The sequence below is a fragment of the Buceros rhinoceros genome, unplaced genomic scaffold, assembly GCF_000710305.1.
Source record: "Buceros rhinoceros silvestris isolate BGI_N320 unplaced genomic scaffold, ASM71030v1 scaffold7684, whole genome shotgun sequence".
NCBI classification, from domain to species: Eukaryota; Metazoa; Chordata; class Aves; order Bucerotiformes; family Bucerotidae; genus Buceros; species Buceros rhinoceros.
In genome coordinates, this window is record NW_010406421.1 from 5962 (window position 1) to 21951 (window position 15990).

Genomic DNA, 15990 nt, shown 5'->3' on the forward strand with positions numbered 1-15990 from the left:
CTATCTTGTTATTTGAGGTTCCTTTTAACAGAGCTGCAGCTTCCCCAGGGGTAGGTGGTCAGCCCTATGTCTGGCAGGTGAGATGCCGAATTTTTATCAACGAGAACTTGAAGTTGTGTGCTGCACTTGGCAAAATTGCCACCAGAATTGTATCTGGATCCCGAGTAAGTTCTGGTCGGAAGGCAAAGGATGTAGAGAGAAATTTCTTGTTGTAAACAGATACATAAGGCACAGAGCTTTCCAGAGTGAGTTCTGCTGACCTTCCTCATTATCCTGCTTGTACAATCCAGCCATGTCCTACTGCCTCCATCGTGATGGATACGAGATCTTCAGGACTCACCTTCATATCGTGTGAAACACACGCAGGATCTAGTGCAGTGGAAGGCAGCCTCGAAGTAACATAAATACAATCCCTTAAGGTTTGGAACCTGCACACAGGGGCGCTGAGCAAATGCAAACTGAAACAAAACAAATTTAACTAGTTCTGTTGTGAAGAGGGCTCAGGAAATTACAAAATTGCTGATCATCTGTAATGGCAAGAAACTAGATTTGAAAAAATCTTCCTGCCCTTTTTTTTTGTTAAATACTCATGACAACATGGGGGAAAGATTTGTTTTTCTACGATTTTGATCTTTGCAGGTTTTTTGTAAACAAGCTTTGCTAATCTCCTAAATTGATAGATGTCCTTTGCAAGCGCGTATTGTACGAATTTAGGACGTTGCTTACAAACCGAAGAATTAAAACACAATCAGTTGCTTTCTTCTCCAAATCTGATGTATTCCAGGTGCTTCTAAAAATCTCTCCTGCAAGAAACATTAAAGAAATGCAAAGTAGAGTCGCTGAACAAATCTGTCTGCGAAGGTGAAAACCAGTTACCAAAGACCTGATGAAGAGCAGTTTTGAGGGTTATGAGCAGATCTGTTCTGCAGATACCAGTTTCATTCTCTTGATGATTCATTTTGCTGTTTCTTTTATGTATTTGAAAGGGAAAGTTTTCCCTCAAATACTGTATGTAGGGGAGAGTGGGGCTGGCCAGCAGAGCGTGTGTGTACCATCACCTCCATTTTGTTAATAACCAGGAAGCGTACCCTGCTGTGGGAAGGAGTCACAATCCTTCGTGATTACTGCTGGTTTTTCCAATGTTTTTCATGAGAAAACTAGTTGTGCTCATTCCAATGTATCCATGTCCCTGTGGATGCTGAGCCCAGAGGGTATCAGTTCTTCCTTGAGGTCTGTGGTTCAGCTGGGGAGGGAGTTTCCCAAGACAGGCTGGGTTTTCAGTGCTCCAGAGAACTTATTTCATTAATCTGCTTCTGGCAGCAGGATGATTTCTTTTTTCCTGCCAGTGCAATTTCCTAAGTTAGCGTGATTACAGACAACGTGACAGGACGGTACTGGTGCTGGTACCAGTCATTGTCCCTGTGAGTCAACGGCGTAAAACCCAGTCAAGATGCAAGAAACTCTGACACCACAGTTAGGGAGGCTGAATTTTTGTAATGGAAAGGAGTGAAGGATTGTTTGTGATTTGGACACTGCTGGGATCTGGGAGATCCTGGGTTGGTTCTTCTGCTACGGACTTTGCGTGTGACCTTGAATCAGTCAAGCTGTTGGAATAAACAGATTTGGGGCCTCTAAACTGAGCTGAAGTACAGATGAAAGATTTTTTTATATTAAAAATAAAAAGAGGAGGGTGGTGCAGTAAGAAGCTCAGCTCTTGTTACAGATCTCTGAAACAAGGAAAGAGAATAATGAAAAACAGAGAAGAATGATAGGAAATGGGATTTAAAAGGGTCTTTCAGAGGTCATCCTCTACATTCCTGTGACCAGAACCAAGATCAGCCGCCTCAGCTGTCACAGGTTATCTCGGTTTGCAGCAGTGAGGTAAAAGTCCACTAGCCAAAGAGCAAACTGGGCTGTGGGCTTCTTGCTCGTGCAAAAATCACCTTGGACTGCAGTGCTGTTCATGGGATACCATTGTCAAACAAGGCTCGGAGAACTCACAGCACATTCCTTGAACCTGCACATCACAGTGGCCTTTACAAAGGTCCGTTTTTCAGAAGCAACTTCATAAACTGCGAGGCCTCGCAATGAGTCAAACGTGGACGTGGCACTACACAGCTTGAATCTTTGGGCTCCTGCTCTTTGCTTTGTCTCGAGCACATTGTGTGGAGTGGCTGACATCTGTACCACTTTGTGACACTATCAGGCAGTCTCTTGAGCAGAGTTTGGATTTTTCCACTGTACAACTCTGGGTGAAGATTCTTAATCTCTACGTATAATTTTTATCTTTGCATTTTTATCATACGTTGTTATCCAAACGCTCACCAAACACTAATTCGCTGCAATAAGTGAAAGTGGACTGTGGTAAACAGTTAAATTAATGGTGCTGTTGCCCATTGATTAATAGGAGTCAAGCAGCCAAAAGCAGTGAGACACAGACATTTGTGTCCCACAGCACTGTGTTCAAGAAATGCCTTTTATAAATCTTAACAGTGGACGAAGAGCTGCAAAGTTTTCAAAACTTGATCTTTTCACTGCCTCTCAGGCTTCAGATTGCATGATTTTAACTAGACCGAAGCCTTGTTTTGGGCTAGAGAATTTTATCAATTCATATTGACTTCTTTTGGTATTAACTTGTATGATTTCACAGTTACTTGATGTAAACTTGGCAGATCCTAAGGTGGGAATGGCTGTTAAGAAGATCAATAGATGTGTAGGAAACAAAACCAAACCAGGATGGAGCACTAGTGAATAGCAGTAAGGTTCTGTACTCCAAACAAAATGCACCTGTCCCTTTTCCCCAGGACAGCTGAAACTTCATTGGCTCTGGAATTCTGTATAAGGAAGAAGAGTTAAGAACATAAACCCCATGATGTGAAAAATCTGTTTGTAGTAAACCCGCCAGAATAGGATACCTGAGAGTCAAGTTGAATCATTCTAAAGTTCAGGAGTTTCAGTGTTCAACACAACAACAACAACAAAAGCATAGTAAAGCCCCCCATATCAGAAGTGGTAAAACCACAGGGGGTTGTTTTTCCCCAGTTAAATATGATCGTGAGGTCTTATAAAACCCTGATGCGTCTGGAGAAGGGAGAGGTAGTTTGGTTTCTGTGTGGAAACCAGCCTTCGACCTGCCTTGGTATTACCGTGGAGCGGGTGGTGGCACAGGTGGTGTTCAGCAGAATAGTGTTGCTGGGAGCACCTCCTAAAACTTCAGTTCTCAAGAGAGTTTAGGTGTTGTTAACCCTTTCTGGTAGCTGAGGAGCCTCGTGGAAAGCACAGAGAGTCCTACCTGAAGTACTGCTTCAGTTATTCAGCAAACTATATACTTTTGGTATTTTCAGATGAACCTACAGTTCACTTTCTAGTGTGCTTTTAAACCTCTTGCTTTATTTAGTTCCTCTTCTAATCACTTCACCTTTTCTGCATCGATCATTCAGTATCAAGCTTTGGAAATAACTGTATTAACTTTTAGGGGTTTCCCCCCTTTTACTGTGTTCTTAGAAGTCTTGCTTTAAAATCTCTGGGGCTTTCTGTCCATGATCTTCCCTGGATCCTGCTTGAATCCTGCTTTGCTGACAGACAGCTGCCTTTTCTGGGTTGTTTTCTGGCCGTTGCTGTAGCTGCTGATAGTTGGCTTGCTCCATTTCTGCACTGATCAGATCTATATCACATAAACTGTTTCTATGTTTATCTCCCTTCTCATTCAAATGTTGAATGATAATGAACTCCCAACTATCATTAGTTATATATAATAGTGGGTAAAGGACTTGTTGCCATTTCCCAGATGAAGAAATTTAAGAATCAGGGAAGTTGTGGACAGCTCAAGGCAGTGGTAGATTTGGCTTCCTGCTTTGTACCCTCTGCTTGTAGGTTGATTGTGCTGATTCCAGGATGTACCTTGAGTAGGACTGAAAATAACAACAGGGAGTGAGGGATGGGGCAGGGAAGCTTGAACCCCTTTTCTGTGATGAAATATTATGAGTTTCTGGGCTTTGTAAGGCAACACTTTTTACCAGTATATAAGCCACTTCAAAACATTTTAAAAAGAACAAGTTTTCTCTTCCTCTTTTTCTCTTTTTTGTTCTGTTTTTTTGCAGGTATCAGTCAGAGCCGGATCTCCCATTGGCTGTTGCAGCAGGGGTCAGACCTGAGTGAACAAAAGAAAAGGGCATTTTACAGATGGTACCAGCTTGAGAAGACAAATCCTGGTAAACAAATACAGCCTAAACATCTCCTGCTGTTATATTTATGGAAAAGAAACCTTTTGTCAATGCTTTTTACTGTCACTGATCATTCACTTCTTGGGCTGGTGGACTGGAGAGCTCTTCCCTCTGACCAGTTTCCTTTCTGGGAGGGTAGGAACAAATCTGCACTTGGCTTTGCAGCAAAGGATCCTGAGCGGACTCAGCCCTAGCTGTCTGTCCAGCTCCTCAGTCGCGGTTCCTTGCCCTGTCCTCTCACCACTAGCTAACTCTGGTAATCAGCAGCATTCCGTGAGGTTGTAATCAGCTAACATGAAATATATCCCGAGGCTCTTCAAAATGAACACAGAGAGGACAATAATGACTGTGTAATAGAAAGGTGTGGCAAAAAGCCCACATTTTGGCGGAGGGGAACTTTGGGGTAACTTCAGAGGGTTTGGGGTTGGATCTCAAGCTCCTGCATGGGATGTTGATAGTTACAGTGATAAGTTGGAGATGGATCTCTCAAATCCCACCTGCTTCTCCAAATCTCAAAATAGATCTTAAATACAAAAAGAGAAGTAAAGCTCCTAATTATCTTTCACTAACCAGCAATCTTCAAAATCACAGTTGTATTAATTCCCTTGCATTGTTCTTCTCCACAGATTTTGTTTGACCACAGTTCTTATTTTTCCCTGTAGCAGTTTTTTTGTAAAGATCAAAATATTTACATTTAATTTCCCTTAAACAATGGCATGATTAAATTAACTGTGTAATTGTTTTGAAGAATGGAAGGCTCGGGCTGTCTAATATGAGCTTGGCTTCAATATCTAGAATTCTGTTAAGAAAGATTCCAGTGAAAACAAATCCTCAAAACTTCTGCTTTGTGTGTAAGCTGAAAACCAAGAGGCTCCAGCTGTCAGTTGGCTTGAGAATGGTTTAGCTTAGAGGTGGGTTCAAAGTGACAGCTGAGCCTGTCCTTTCTGCTAAGCATCTAGAAAATTGTTTTGAAGAACGAAAGTGCCAAGAGTTGTGAGCTACTGACAGACGGGAGGGATTGCCAAGAAGCTTTGATTTCGCAGTGGCTGGAATTGTGATACTGAGGATCAGCAGAGTTAGTGGATGTGTAGCCACTGAGTATCAGCTGCTTTGAAGGCCTCAAGTTGTACCCCATGAAGTAGCTCTCAGGCATTTCCCTTTGATGCACGGTATTGCCTCCAAAACAGTGGAGAATAGAGGAGTTTGTGGATGGTGTATTTTGGGGAAAAAAACACAACTGTTGTGGCTCTTTCCTGTAGCCTTGCATCTTTTCTTTCCAATCTTGTTTGGAGTGGTTTAGTAGTCTGGGTTAAGTGAAGCCTTGTCAAACTTAGCGCTCAAGTCTTTAGTTCTTCCTCTTAATCTTCTTTATTTCCCCATATCCACAAACTCACATCCTGTGTGTCCTTCCGCTCTTGAAAAGTGCCTGAGGAAGGAACACTAGCAACACCGAAGGTTAAAATGAAATAATTGATGTTAACCTCTACTTTTCTGTCTTGCTGAGGTCTAGTCCATTTTTCTTTATACACACATGAAGAGTGGTGGTTTGAATTTAACCTTTTTTCGAAGAAAAGATCTTGTACAGCATTTTTAAGTCTCATAAAAGAGAGAAAATAGCTGCTGCCTGTGACAAAGGACTGTATGGATGCACTTAAATTCTCTTTAGAACCAGATAACTGATTTCTTTTTAGAGGCTGAGGTAAAGGGGGGAACCCTCAGTTTTCCCATAGCTGTTGGAAAAGTCTTGAGGAAAGTGGTTGTCTTTGTTTATTGTAGGAGAAGCCACTGCTTTGAATAATTGCTATCTACTATTTGTGCCAGTGTATACAGTGTATTAAGGAAGATACCAAGCTTCTCTGAAGCATCTGGGATTTAAAGTATTGTTATAAAACTGATTTGGAGCCTAAGTTTTGGATACTACTTGGAGTATCCTGTGACTAGTAGACTCGAGTAGCCCTTCTGCTGCCTTCTTTAGAACCAGGAAATGAGGAAATCAATAGAGCCTCCTGCCATGCTCAACATGTGATGCTGTTTCTGCCCTCTGTAGAGTGTAACAGATTGTCCTCCTTTGAAGAAACTTAAGAGATTAAATGACTGGCATGTGTTTTTTCTATTCGCTCACTAATTAGTGACATTTATCTTTCTACCCTCATATATCCCATCTTTTCCAATGCCAGCTGCTGGGAATAAAATCTCCATCCTTCTCCTTTGAGCAATAGAAGCACCTACATGCCTCAGTTACCAGTGGGCAAAGAGTGAGTTCTTTGGGAACTTTAAGATGCCCCCGTTTCTTTAATTCCTTATTTTGGAAAATTAGATCTTCAGAGCATGTCCATTCTGACCGGATTTGTTTGTATAGTAATGGAAAGAAAACTTTTGCTTAAAATTAAACCAGTTCTGAAGGAATGGGACATCCAATGTAATCAGTTTATGAACTGTAAAGAAAGAATAGTTGTTTCATGCAAGAAGGATTGGAGATGACTTGGCAGACCTATAGTCTTTCCTTGGCTCTGCCAGATTTTTCTGTAAGACTCTTAGCAAATGATTTCACCTTTGTACATCACTTTCCCGTCTCCTAGATAAAGATGAGACCATTTCCCTGTATATGACTTGCCTGCAAGGTCCTCACAGCCGGGACTGTTTTACTGTGCTTATATACTGTGCCCAGCCAGGAGCTTCTAATGATATAGAGAACAAAAGATGACTTAGAAATACATCAGAAGAGATTTTATTTTTCTTTTTTCAAATGTATAACGTTGCTCTGTAGCACGTTGAATCATCCACAAACAGTCGTGCATCTGCTAACCAAAGAACTTCGTGTCATGGAGCCTTAGGGCAGATTTGAGACTTGTTGAGACCTTGCTGGATGTTCCTCCTGTATAGCAGAGACTCGGCAATTCTGTCACATTTGTTATCTGCCAGCTTGCTCTGGCCTCTTGGATAAGCTGTTTGTTGTCCTCACGGTTTTGGTTGCTTATTTGCATGGGTGCTTTTTGTATTTCTCCTGTCTTTGGTGGTGTGTGCTCAGGCAACAGCAGCCTGGAACAGTGCAAAGAGACGTAAGTCTCATAGATCAGAATAAACGCCCGCTTTTCCTACCGTACAAAATAATCTCACCCAAAATTTTCTTGATCAGCATTTTTGTGGTGATGCTGGAGTTAATAGCAACACTGTGCATCCCAATGTACTACGACTGTCAGTTTTTCTGGAAACAGTTGCCAGCGACGGTGAAAGGCAGTTTTTTGTGGAAGGGAAGATGTCGGTGCTAAATGCTAGTGTTTGAAAGGTCTTTAATCCAATTAATAGGGATGCTTTTCATTTAGATTGGGCTTGGTGGGGGGTTTTTTTGTTTGTTTTGGTTTTTTTTTTTTTTTTTGGACAGGCACCATATCTCTTGTGTTTTGTAGAGGACTGAGAGCATTTTGGCAGTAGATAAATACTATATATTTCAGAAGCCAGTATGTGAGCGTGTAGAGTCCTATAATGTACCGATTACCTTTTTCAGAGTCCATAGATTTAAAATAAATAAATAAAGCCATCTTTTCACATTAGTAATTGTTAGCCTGGTTAGTTTGGCCAGCACTGGGTCTAGGGCAATGCAGAAAGTTTGTTATGGAGTAACTTTAGCCTGTCTTTTGCCTCTGTGTACTGCAAACTGAAGCTGGCACCTAGAAATGATGTGTTGAAGTTACAGATGGATACAGCCTGCTTCCATTTAGGCTGAGTATTTATTTCTGCCAGTTCTCTGTAATAGGAAGGCAGCTGTGGTCACCTTGGAGAAAACCGTGTGCTCTTCCTCCTTGAACAAAAGGGAAAAAGAAAGGTAGTTATTATCAAGATGTAGCATCTCTCGTGTTATTCCTGTAGCAGTTCTTGTTTAGCTAGAAAAGAAAAGCCTGTGCAAAAAGGCTGGATATCCCTCGAGATTTGCGCTGGAAAGATATTGTTGGTGATTTACTATTTTACAGAGCTGCAGAGAAAATAGTCCCTGCTCTGATCCTTTCCATCCAAGCAATGAGCTCTGTAGGGAGCCTTTTGCTGTGCAGGCTGCCAATTCAGATCTACCCTGGCTCAGGAGTGACTGAAAGGTGTTTATCATGTGATCTCAGGTCAGTCTGACTAAAAATAAAGTGTGGCATCTGTTCTTATCAGTCTAATATATGATAGGTACTTGCTGCTAAATGGTGGTTTGGAGCTGGGAGATGGCCCGAGGCTTGCTCCAGCCATTCTGTACATCGCCCCTGCATGGCAGGGCCTCTCCGAGACATGTGATGTGGATCAGCAATTGCACGTGACACTTTAAGAGCAGCACTTGCTCTTCAGAATGGTGTCTGGGATGTGCTGAGAGAAGGCAGGCCTTTGCTGGGAGGAATTTTGAGTACTGAGATAGAGCTGCATTCCAGTTGGAGAGCACCGCTCTTGCCTCCTCTCCTCAAAACCCACCTGCAGTGTCCCCAGAGTTGTACCCTGCGTTGGGGAAAATGCTGCCTTGCATGAAGAAAGTTCTTTATTATTGCTAACGGTCCTTGGTACTGGCAGGTAGCGAGAGATGTTGCTTTTCATTTTTCTCTGCGAAAGGAGTCCTTGCCAGATGGTTCACCTCTCTACCCCTTATAGATGTCTTGCTTTTTGATTCATATACTAAGATGAAAATCTCATAGTGCATTTGCTCTGATCGTTCTGCTCAAGAGAAGTTTTACCACTTCTTAAAAGCTGTTTGAGGGAGTTGTAGAAAGTACCTAGGATGTAACTTTGTAAGTTGTACAGAAGTGGAGCGGAATGGCAAGAAGATTGAAACAAAACCTTGGAACAGCAGAATAAATGGGATCCCCAAGTGTTCACTTAATTGAGGAGGACAAAGAAAAGCTGCACAGTTCCCTTATGAAATGTGGCAGCAGTGCCTGTGTCCACTGCTCCTGCCACTCACAGATCCAAGCCCTTTTTGGGCCTGATCCGTTCAGACACTTCCGTCAGTGTGTCTGTGCAGATCCAGTGGTGGGTCCTTGCTTGTAATTCTTGGTGTACTTCCCCCTTACCTGCGGCTAATATTGATGGTACCCCCTAGACAAGAGAACATGTAAATTGATCTGGCAAGGTTACTAAAGCAAAAAAGCATCTTCTATTCAGTAAGTGAATGTATCAGTAGCAGGAGCAAATTTATGATTTAAATGCAGAGTTTTTTTCAACCTTTGCCTGAAAAATCTCAGGCAGCTTTAATGGAAGTACTCTGCGTGTCTTACCTCGGTATTCAGCATCACTGATACTCCTACACCCTACCTGTGAAATGAAATCCTCAGGTAGGGAAAGTCTATTGCTAAGACAATGCAGGGAAAGCTGATTTCTTGTCCTGTTCTCTCCTGCCTCTTTTTGAAATGTTTATTTTTCAAATTTTTAGTTTTTGAAGTGTATTTAAAGCTTAACAACTTGTTACTGACCCAGACCCTTAAACTGTGCAAGTATCAGAGCAGATAAGGAACTTTCCTTGAAATGGTCTCCCAATAAATTGGCAATATAGGAAATACTTTGTGTGTCAGTAAAACTAAGTAATCGGGGTAGGCTCATTACCCGAGAATTAGTCAGTCATGGTCTGTTGTGCAAGCGAGGCAGAGATTGTGGGCTTCCCTTCCCACAGGCTTCTCCTGGGTACAATTTTTAAATTATTTTGGGCTTTACTACCTAAACCAGATGCAAGCCCCTGGCAGCGAGGAAAGTCCTCATTGTGCATTTCTGGAAAGGAGCACAGCCAAATGCATAAAGAGCTAATTTCTGGCTTTTTAACTGTAGCGATTTGTTTATTGGTTAAACTCAAAGTTCCCTTAACCCTTTTCCTCTGTTCTAAATTAAATCAGCAGTGTGGTTTCACTAACAGGGTGTGTTGTCATGATTAAATCCTAACCGTTCTGAGCTAGTCTATGTACCTGGCGGGATTTGCTGTCTCAGCCCTGCTTTTACGTGTGCACAACACCGCGTTCCTCCTGTGTGCAGAGCTGTCTGCTGCTCTTGGACCTACCCAGCCTGGCTCAGGGCATGAATTCTGCTTGAGCTCACTATGCATATGGGATATAGGGGTGATTTATCTTCTCATATGACTGGAGTTTCTTATTCTTTGCACAAAAGAACAGCTATTTCTTCCTTCCCGGGGAAGTCACTGAGCACAAAGCTGTCCTTCAGAACATGCCCTGTTTTACCTACTAATGTCCTATACCAAGTTCCCATCCTCACCGAGGGATATACAAAAGATCAGTCTCCCAGCGTGTCTTGATTTATCTTGATTTATTAACTGAGAGGCTGTTGTAGAGAGAATCAGGGGTAAGTTTCAAAGAGCCTTTCCTGAAGGCATTGTGCCAAATCCTGTGTCTTGCTTAATGTTTTCCAGCTCAGGCTTCTTGAAGGGAGAAATATATCCACAGAAGTGGGACAGAAGAGGAAAAGGGTGATGTTAATCTGCTTACACTGACTTTTTCAGGCAAGCTGGCACTCAGGAGCCTGTGTTTGTGCAGGTCACAGGGTGTGTTTCTATCGGTGGAGCTATTTCAAGTGCTTACTCAGCTCTTTGGCACATTGAAATACCTTTGGGGTAAATTTACCTTTTTGCTTCCTGAGACTGTTGTACAATTCAATAGATGCTATTTGCTATTTCATAGCAGAAGAGGCAGCCGCACAACCTAAAGGAATCCCAGCTGGGGCATAGGTCACCCCTTCTGTCAGACACTTCTCTTGGTGAAGACAGGACAGCCTTTCCTAAGTGGCTTTCAGCTCAGCTATGGAGGCTGGGGATGGGACGTCTAGCTGGCTTTGTGTATCTTTTAAGGTGTCTTTGATAACGCTTTACTTTTTTAGTTTGAATGGTTTCATCATCTGTCTTGTCTTTTTTTCATGAGCAGGAGCGAGAAAATGGGCATGTTTTTCAATCCTCTAGGAAACACGGTATTTATTATTCTTAGGGGCTACGTTAAGCATGAGACCTGCTCCTATCCCAATAGAAGAGCCAGAATGGAGACAGACGCCTCCCCCAGTCACAGCTACCTCTGGGACCTTCAGACTACGGCGAGGCAGTCGGTTCACATGGAGAAAGGAGTGCCTGGCTGTTATGGAAAGGTATGTCATGGTGGGGTTACGGAGATGCGCATTTTAAACCCAATGCAAGTGTCTTTTTTCCTGCCCTGGTGAACACCAGTTTGATTTTCATGGATGTGTTTTAGCATCCTGCAAACCTATAACAGTGTAATCATCTGATTGTAGATGATAGAGTAGGAGGAGCTATTTTACTCTTTCTGTTTTTTAAAACAATGTTGTACTGCTCTGGACAATATCTCATTTCTTATAGCCCCTGATACATCTTGTCCTTAGTTCAGTCTGAGAGTGCTGGTGTTCAGCCCTTCCTTTCCTTTGCAGAAACTTTTCCATCTAGCCTAATCCAGGCTCTGTCTTGCTGGGGGTCTGCATGCTCTTTACATTCTACATAACTCCTTTCCTGATTTACTGATGTGTCCTCATAATGTTTTGTGTTATTTTGTAGGCGATAGTGGCATTTCAGCAGCACCGTAACTGTTCAGGATGCAGAACTTTGCCTAACAAGCAGTAGATTCCTTTTCCAAAAAGGCTCTTACAACCCTTTTACATGAGCTGGGAACAGTACAGAGCAAAGTGGATCTTTCAAACACATATGCAGAGTGGCAGGTGATCATTAGAGCTCCCAGCTCTTCAGTCCAGCGGAGACGAAGCACTCTGCACCTGGTCTCCTGGCTGCCTGTGTGCTTTGCCTTTCCCTCTGCTTACAGTAATGTCTTTTTTGTGGGTAATATTGTATAATAGCAAAGAGCGAGTGAACTCCAATGTAGTTTAGGGATGAATGCTTATTTCTGTTAAGGGCTAAATGGCTGGGAGGAGTTTCCTTCTCTCCAAGAGTGTGAGGAACCTCCTTTCCATGAACACACCAGATGACTATGTCTGTGCTACACTTCTGCTTTGCAACCCATTGAGTCCTTAGCTGGCAGATCTTTAGGATGCGCTTTTGCCTTTTCTGTAAGGCTTCTTGCCTTGCACGAGGGTCTTTGGAACCGATTAAGAGCAGGTCAGCGTCTTCTTTTGCCTAAGCTAAGACCAACATATGGAGCTCCCTCAGGGACCCAGCCTTTTTACATGCAAATGGACTTAGTTTTGTGTGGCCACAGGCCATCACAGGCTCTTTGCAGGGGTGAGAACAGTAACCAAGTGTTTGTTTCCCTGTTCTGTCCTGGCACTGCACCGATGTTTTCAGCTTTGGCTGAATGTTTCCACAACGGAAATAATAAATGTTTGAAATCTGTTCTGCTTTGCTAGAGCCAGCTAATGCAAAGTACAGGGGACTGTGCATTTCCAGGTCGCCCTCCACAAGCTCAATACGATGTGCAGTGTAGGATCTTCAGTACTTTGAGAAGCCAGTATGACTGTCCTCATTGCAGTATGTAGAATGAAAAAAGATGGGAGATACGGGGTTGTATATGGTAAGAAGCACGTCAGTGTTGGCACGGGAAATGATCCAGTTGTGTGTGCAGATACGTAATCACTTCATCTAATTTTTCTTTACCCTCTTTTCTTCTTCTTTGTCATGAGTTTTGTTTACTGTGTCTTGTCTTGTGCCCATTAAGGTCATTGCTGCCAGAATTTTCTTCTTATTCTGCTGGTAAAGGGAGACTTTGCCACAGTGCCTTAATCCTGGCTTTAACATTAATCTGCAAAGGTCTTTCTGGGTCACCGCAAGCACTGAACTTCACAGCTCTGTGTGTGGGTACTGGAAAGTATGGCTGAGGAGTTTTACTTGAGGCAAGAGCACAGTAAACTCAAGCCGTAGTACAAACTTTGCGTGACAATAAAACTACACCGTAAAGCACGTCGGGAATATGGTTCTTTAACTGTTATACTTTAATAGGCGTAGTTGAGCTGTAGGGATGAGCTGGTTTATGTGACAAGTTTTGAAAGAGTGGGAGGGTAACGCTCTCTCGGGAGCCCTAGGAAGAAAATAACTGATTTCACTTACAAGTCACCAGAGCCTTCCAGGCTTGTCCGTAATATGACTCATATCAGCAGCCAGAACTGAGGTATCAGGTTTCTTGGCTGGTTGGCCCAAGCAGATCAGGTTCACTTGATGCCATGGGGTCAGGAATAAGCATTTGGCCCACTAAAATGGTGTTTGGAGTTGCATTGGTCTGGTGCCATTATCTGGTAGCTTGCGTTTTCCTCTGAAGGATTAAGTTTTGACTGTGCATGGAGGCATCTTCGGTTTAATGCACTGTTTTCCTTCCTTAAATGCAAGTTTCATGCATTGCGTTTGTGTGTCCAGCAGCAGCATGATGCGCTGTTGGTGCACGCAGGGGTTTAGGCACCTTAGTTTTGAGCTTCTCGTTTGGGAACCTCAGTAAAGTGCTTCTTCACCTGGGCTTCTGTCTGCTCAGCAGTGAGAAATAGAGATCCAGAAGATAATACATCCCGCTAGTGCAACTGATACAAGACTTACGTGCACGTTCCTCTCTTGCTACGGAAGGAGCCTTCTGCAGTTAGACCTAACTTCGGTGATTTGGTTTAATACCTGAAGATAAAAGGGTTGAATCTAGACCTTAATCTCTTGTGTAGGTAATGCAGAACTAATTCTATAAACTTCTGAAATGTTGCTACAAAGCTTTATAAACATTTTTTGAATGAGGATTGAAGTCTTGGGCCAATCTATCAGTTAATTGTGGTACGTGCTTTTGACTGGGATTCAGTTGGTAAGAAATGCAGTTGCTAAATGTCGATGTGTCAAACCAGCTGAGAGCACTTCAGGGAAAGAATCTGAACTTGATTGCAAAAATTAGACAGATTTGCTTCTAGGAGCAGGCTCTCCAGCTGCAAATGCGCAGCACTGGTCAGGATTTGGCCCATGTGAAGGGTGAAGGACTAGCTTCTCTTTTTAAAAAGATTTAAATCAACAAAAATTCCAGTGCAATTAATTATTATACTGGTGCCAACCTGATATAATTAAGATTAGAGTTAGGGCCAACACATATGCTTAGATGTCTAAAGTACATAAGTGTCTGTATACAGGCTATGTGTATTAAAGAAACTAATTGGTTTATACTGGATTTCCAGAATGCTGCTTGTGGATTCTATAATTCAATTCTCCAGCCTTTACTGCTTTTTTGGAAGTTCTCCCAGTGTAGTTTATTAGTCACTAGGCAAGAATTTCGGACAATACACTCAGGACTCTTTCTCTCTCCCCTTTCTATTTTTTTTTTATTTTATTTTATTTTAAACATCTCTCTGAATATTTATGCTCTGAAGGTTAAGAGGAGCAATAGTTCCAGAAAGTAAAGTTCTATATTTAACTGCAGACTAGGTGTGGTTCAGACAACTGCAGTGCCAGCTCCCTCTCACCGCTGTGCTGGTGATACCAACCTTGACCTGTTCTCTTCTGAGCCTCTTGCTCATGAAATATTCGGATTTCTGTGTGTGGCGATGTTGTCGCGTGGCTGACCCTCCTTTGGGAGCAGAGCTAAGACTATGGTAGTCCTTTCTGTGAAAACCTGAGGTTAAACTTGAAAGGCTGTTTCAGCTTCAGTTTCATGTTCTTCTTCGTTATGTCTTGTCCCATAGATAATTTTTTCTTTTCTTTTTCTCTACTGCTTTTTAACCCTGTCTCTTTAGAACTACAAGATTGAAAATTCCCTTAGGGGTTTATCTTTTTTATTGAAGTTGTGTTGTCATGTCTATTTTTTTTAAGGTTGTGGGGGTTTTTTTGACATGATTTGTGCTTCTCTTATCATACATTGGAGTCGAGGTTTATCTTCTTTTTCAGGCCAAGAAAAAAAAAATCTACGATTGGCAGCAGAATCAATGACTGTATACCCGTTTTAAGGTGCTTTTGCTGAGTGCCATTAAAGACTGAGGGGGGAGCTGAGTGTTGTGTTTTAAGTATATGCTTTATCCAAAGACTAAATTAAAATAACTGTAAATTCTGCTCTAAACAAAATGAATAATTCATTAACTGAAGATATTTCAGTTTGTCTGAGGAGTAGGGACTTTGCTTTCTGGTTCAGGGTTATTTGCTTTGATTTTATGAGTCCGGGGTTTTTTATGTTAACACTCGTCTGTGCTCCTGAAGCATCCTTTGTAAAGATGTATTTAGATTAAATAAGACTACATGATATAGATACCTGTTTCACACATGTTTCATACATGGCAAAACAGAGTCATGTGTTTCCCTTGGCTGTGTGATCCAAGGCAAATTTATTCATAAGAAAATGGGGTTAGATTTCTCAAGATACTGAGGGTAGTTTCATGAAATAGCTGAGTTAACAGTTTGTCACCATCTCATCCTTAGGCGTTATCCCATCTCACTGCCCTTCTCAATTCCTCCTTCTCAGTTTCCCTGCTCCTGCCACCCTGCATTGTGCCAGATGTGTTTCTTGTCTCATTGAAATAGCAGCCAGTTCAACTCGGTTCCGAAAAAAGAAATCCTTCTCAATCCCCCCTGCATTTTACTGAATGGGTTCAGCTCACTGTATGATGAGGGTGTGCTGCAACTGGCGCAGGGCAAGCGACAGGAACGCACAACTGAGCACAGGGAAGGGGACGTTTAACACAGAGATAAAAAAAACCCACAGAAAATTTGTGTATCTGCTTGGTTTTGTTCTGATTTTGTTTCATTTGAGGTGAATGAGTTCCTAGTTTGGTTAAAAGCATGGTCATGCTGATAGTTGTGCTGGTATCATGGAAGAGGTGTCCTTAGATTCTCGCCAAGGAGCAGGAA

General features: G+C 42.3%; 1 protein-coding gene across 1 annotated transcript in view; it reads left to right on the forward strand.

The window, feature by feature from the left end:
- Window positions 1-15990, forward strand: part of HMBOX1 (homeobox containing 1) — a gene marked incomplete at its 5' end in the record, with an annotated part of 43382 nt that overhangs the window by 4902 nt on the left and 22490 nt on the right. The window contains 2 exons of the mRNA XM_010134078.1: window positions 4101-4211; window positions 11168-11321. Coding sequence (XP_010132380.1) covers window positions 4101-4211; window positions 11168-11321 — 265 coding nt within the window. The remainder of the gene's footprint in view (window positions 1-4100; window positions 4212-11167; window positions 11322-15990) is intronic.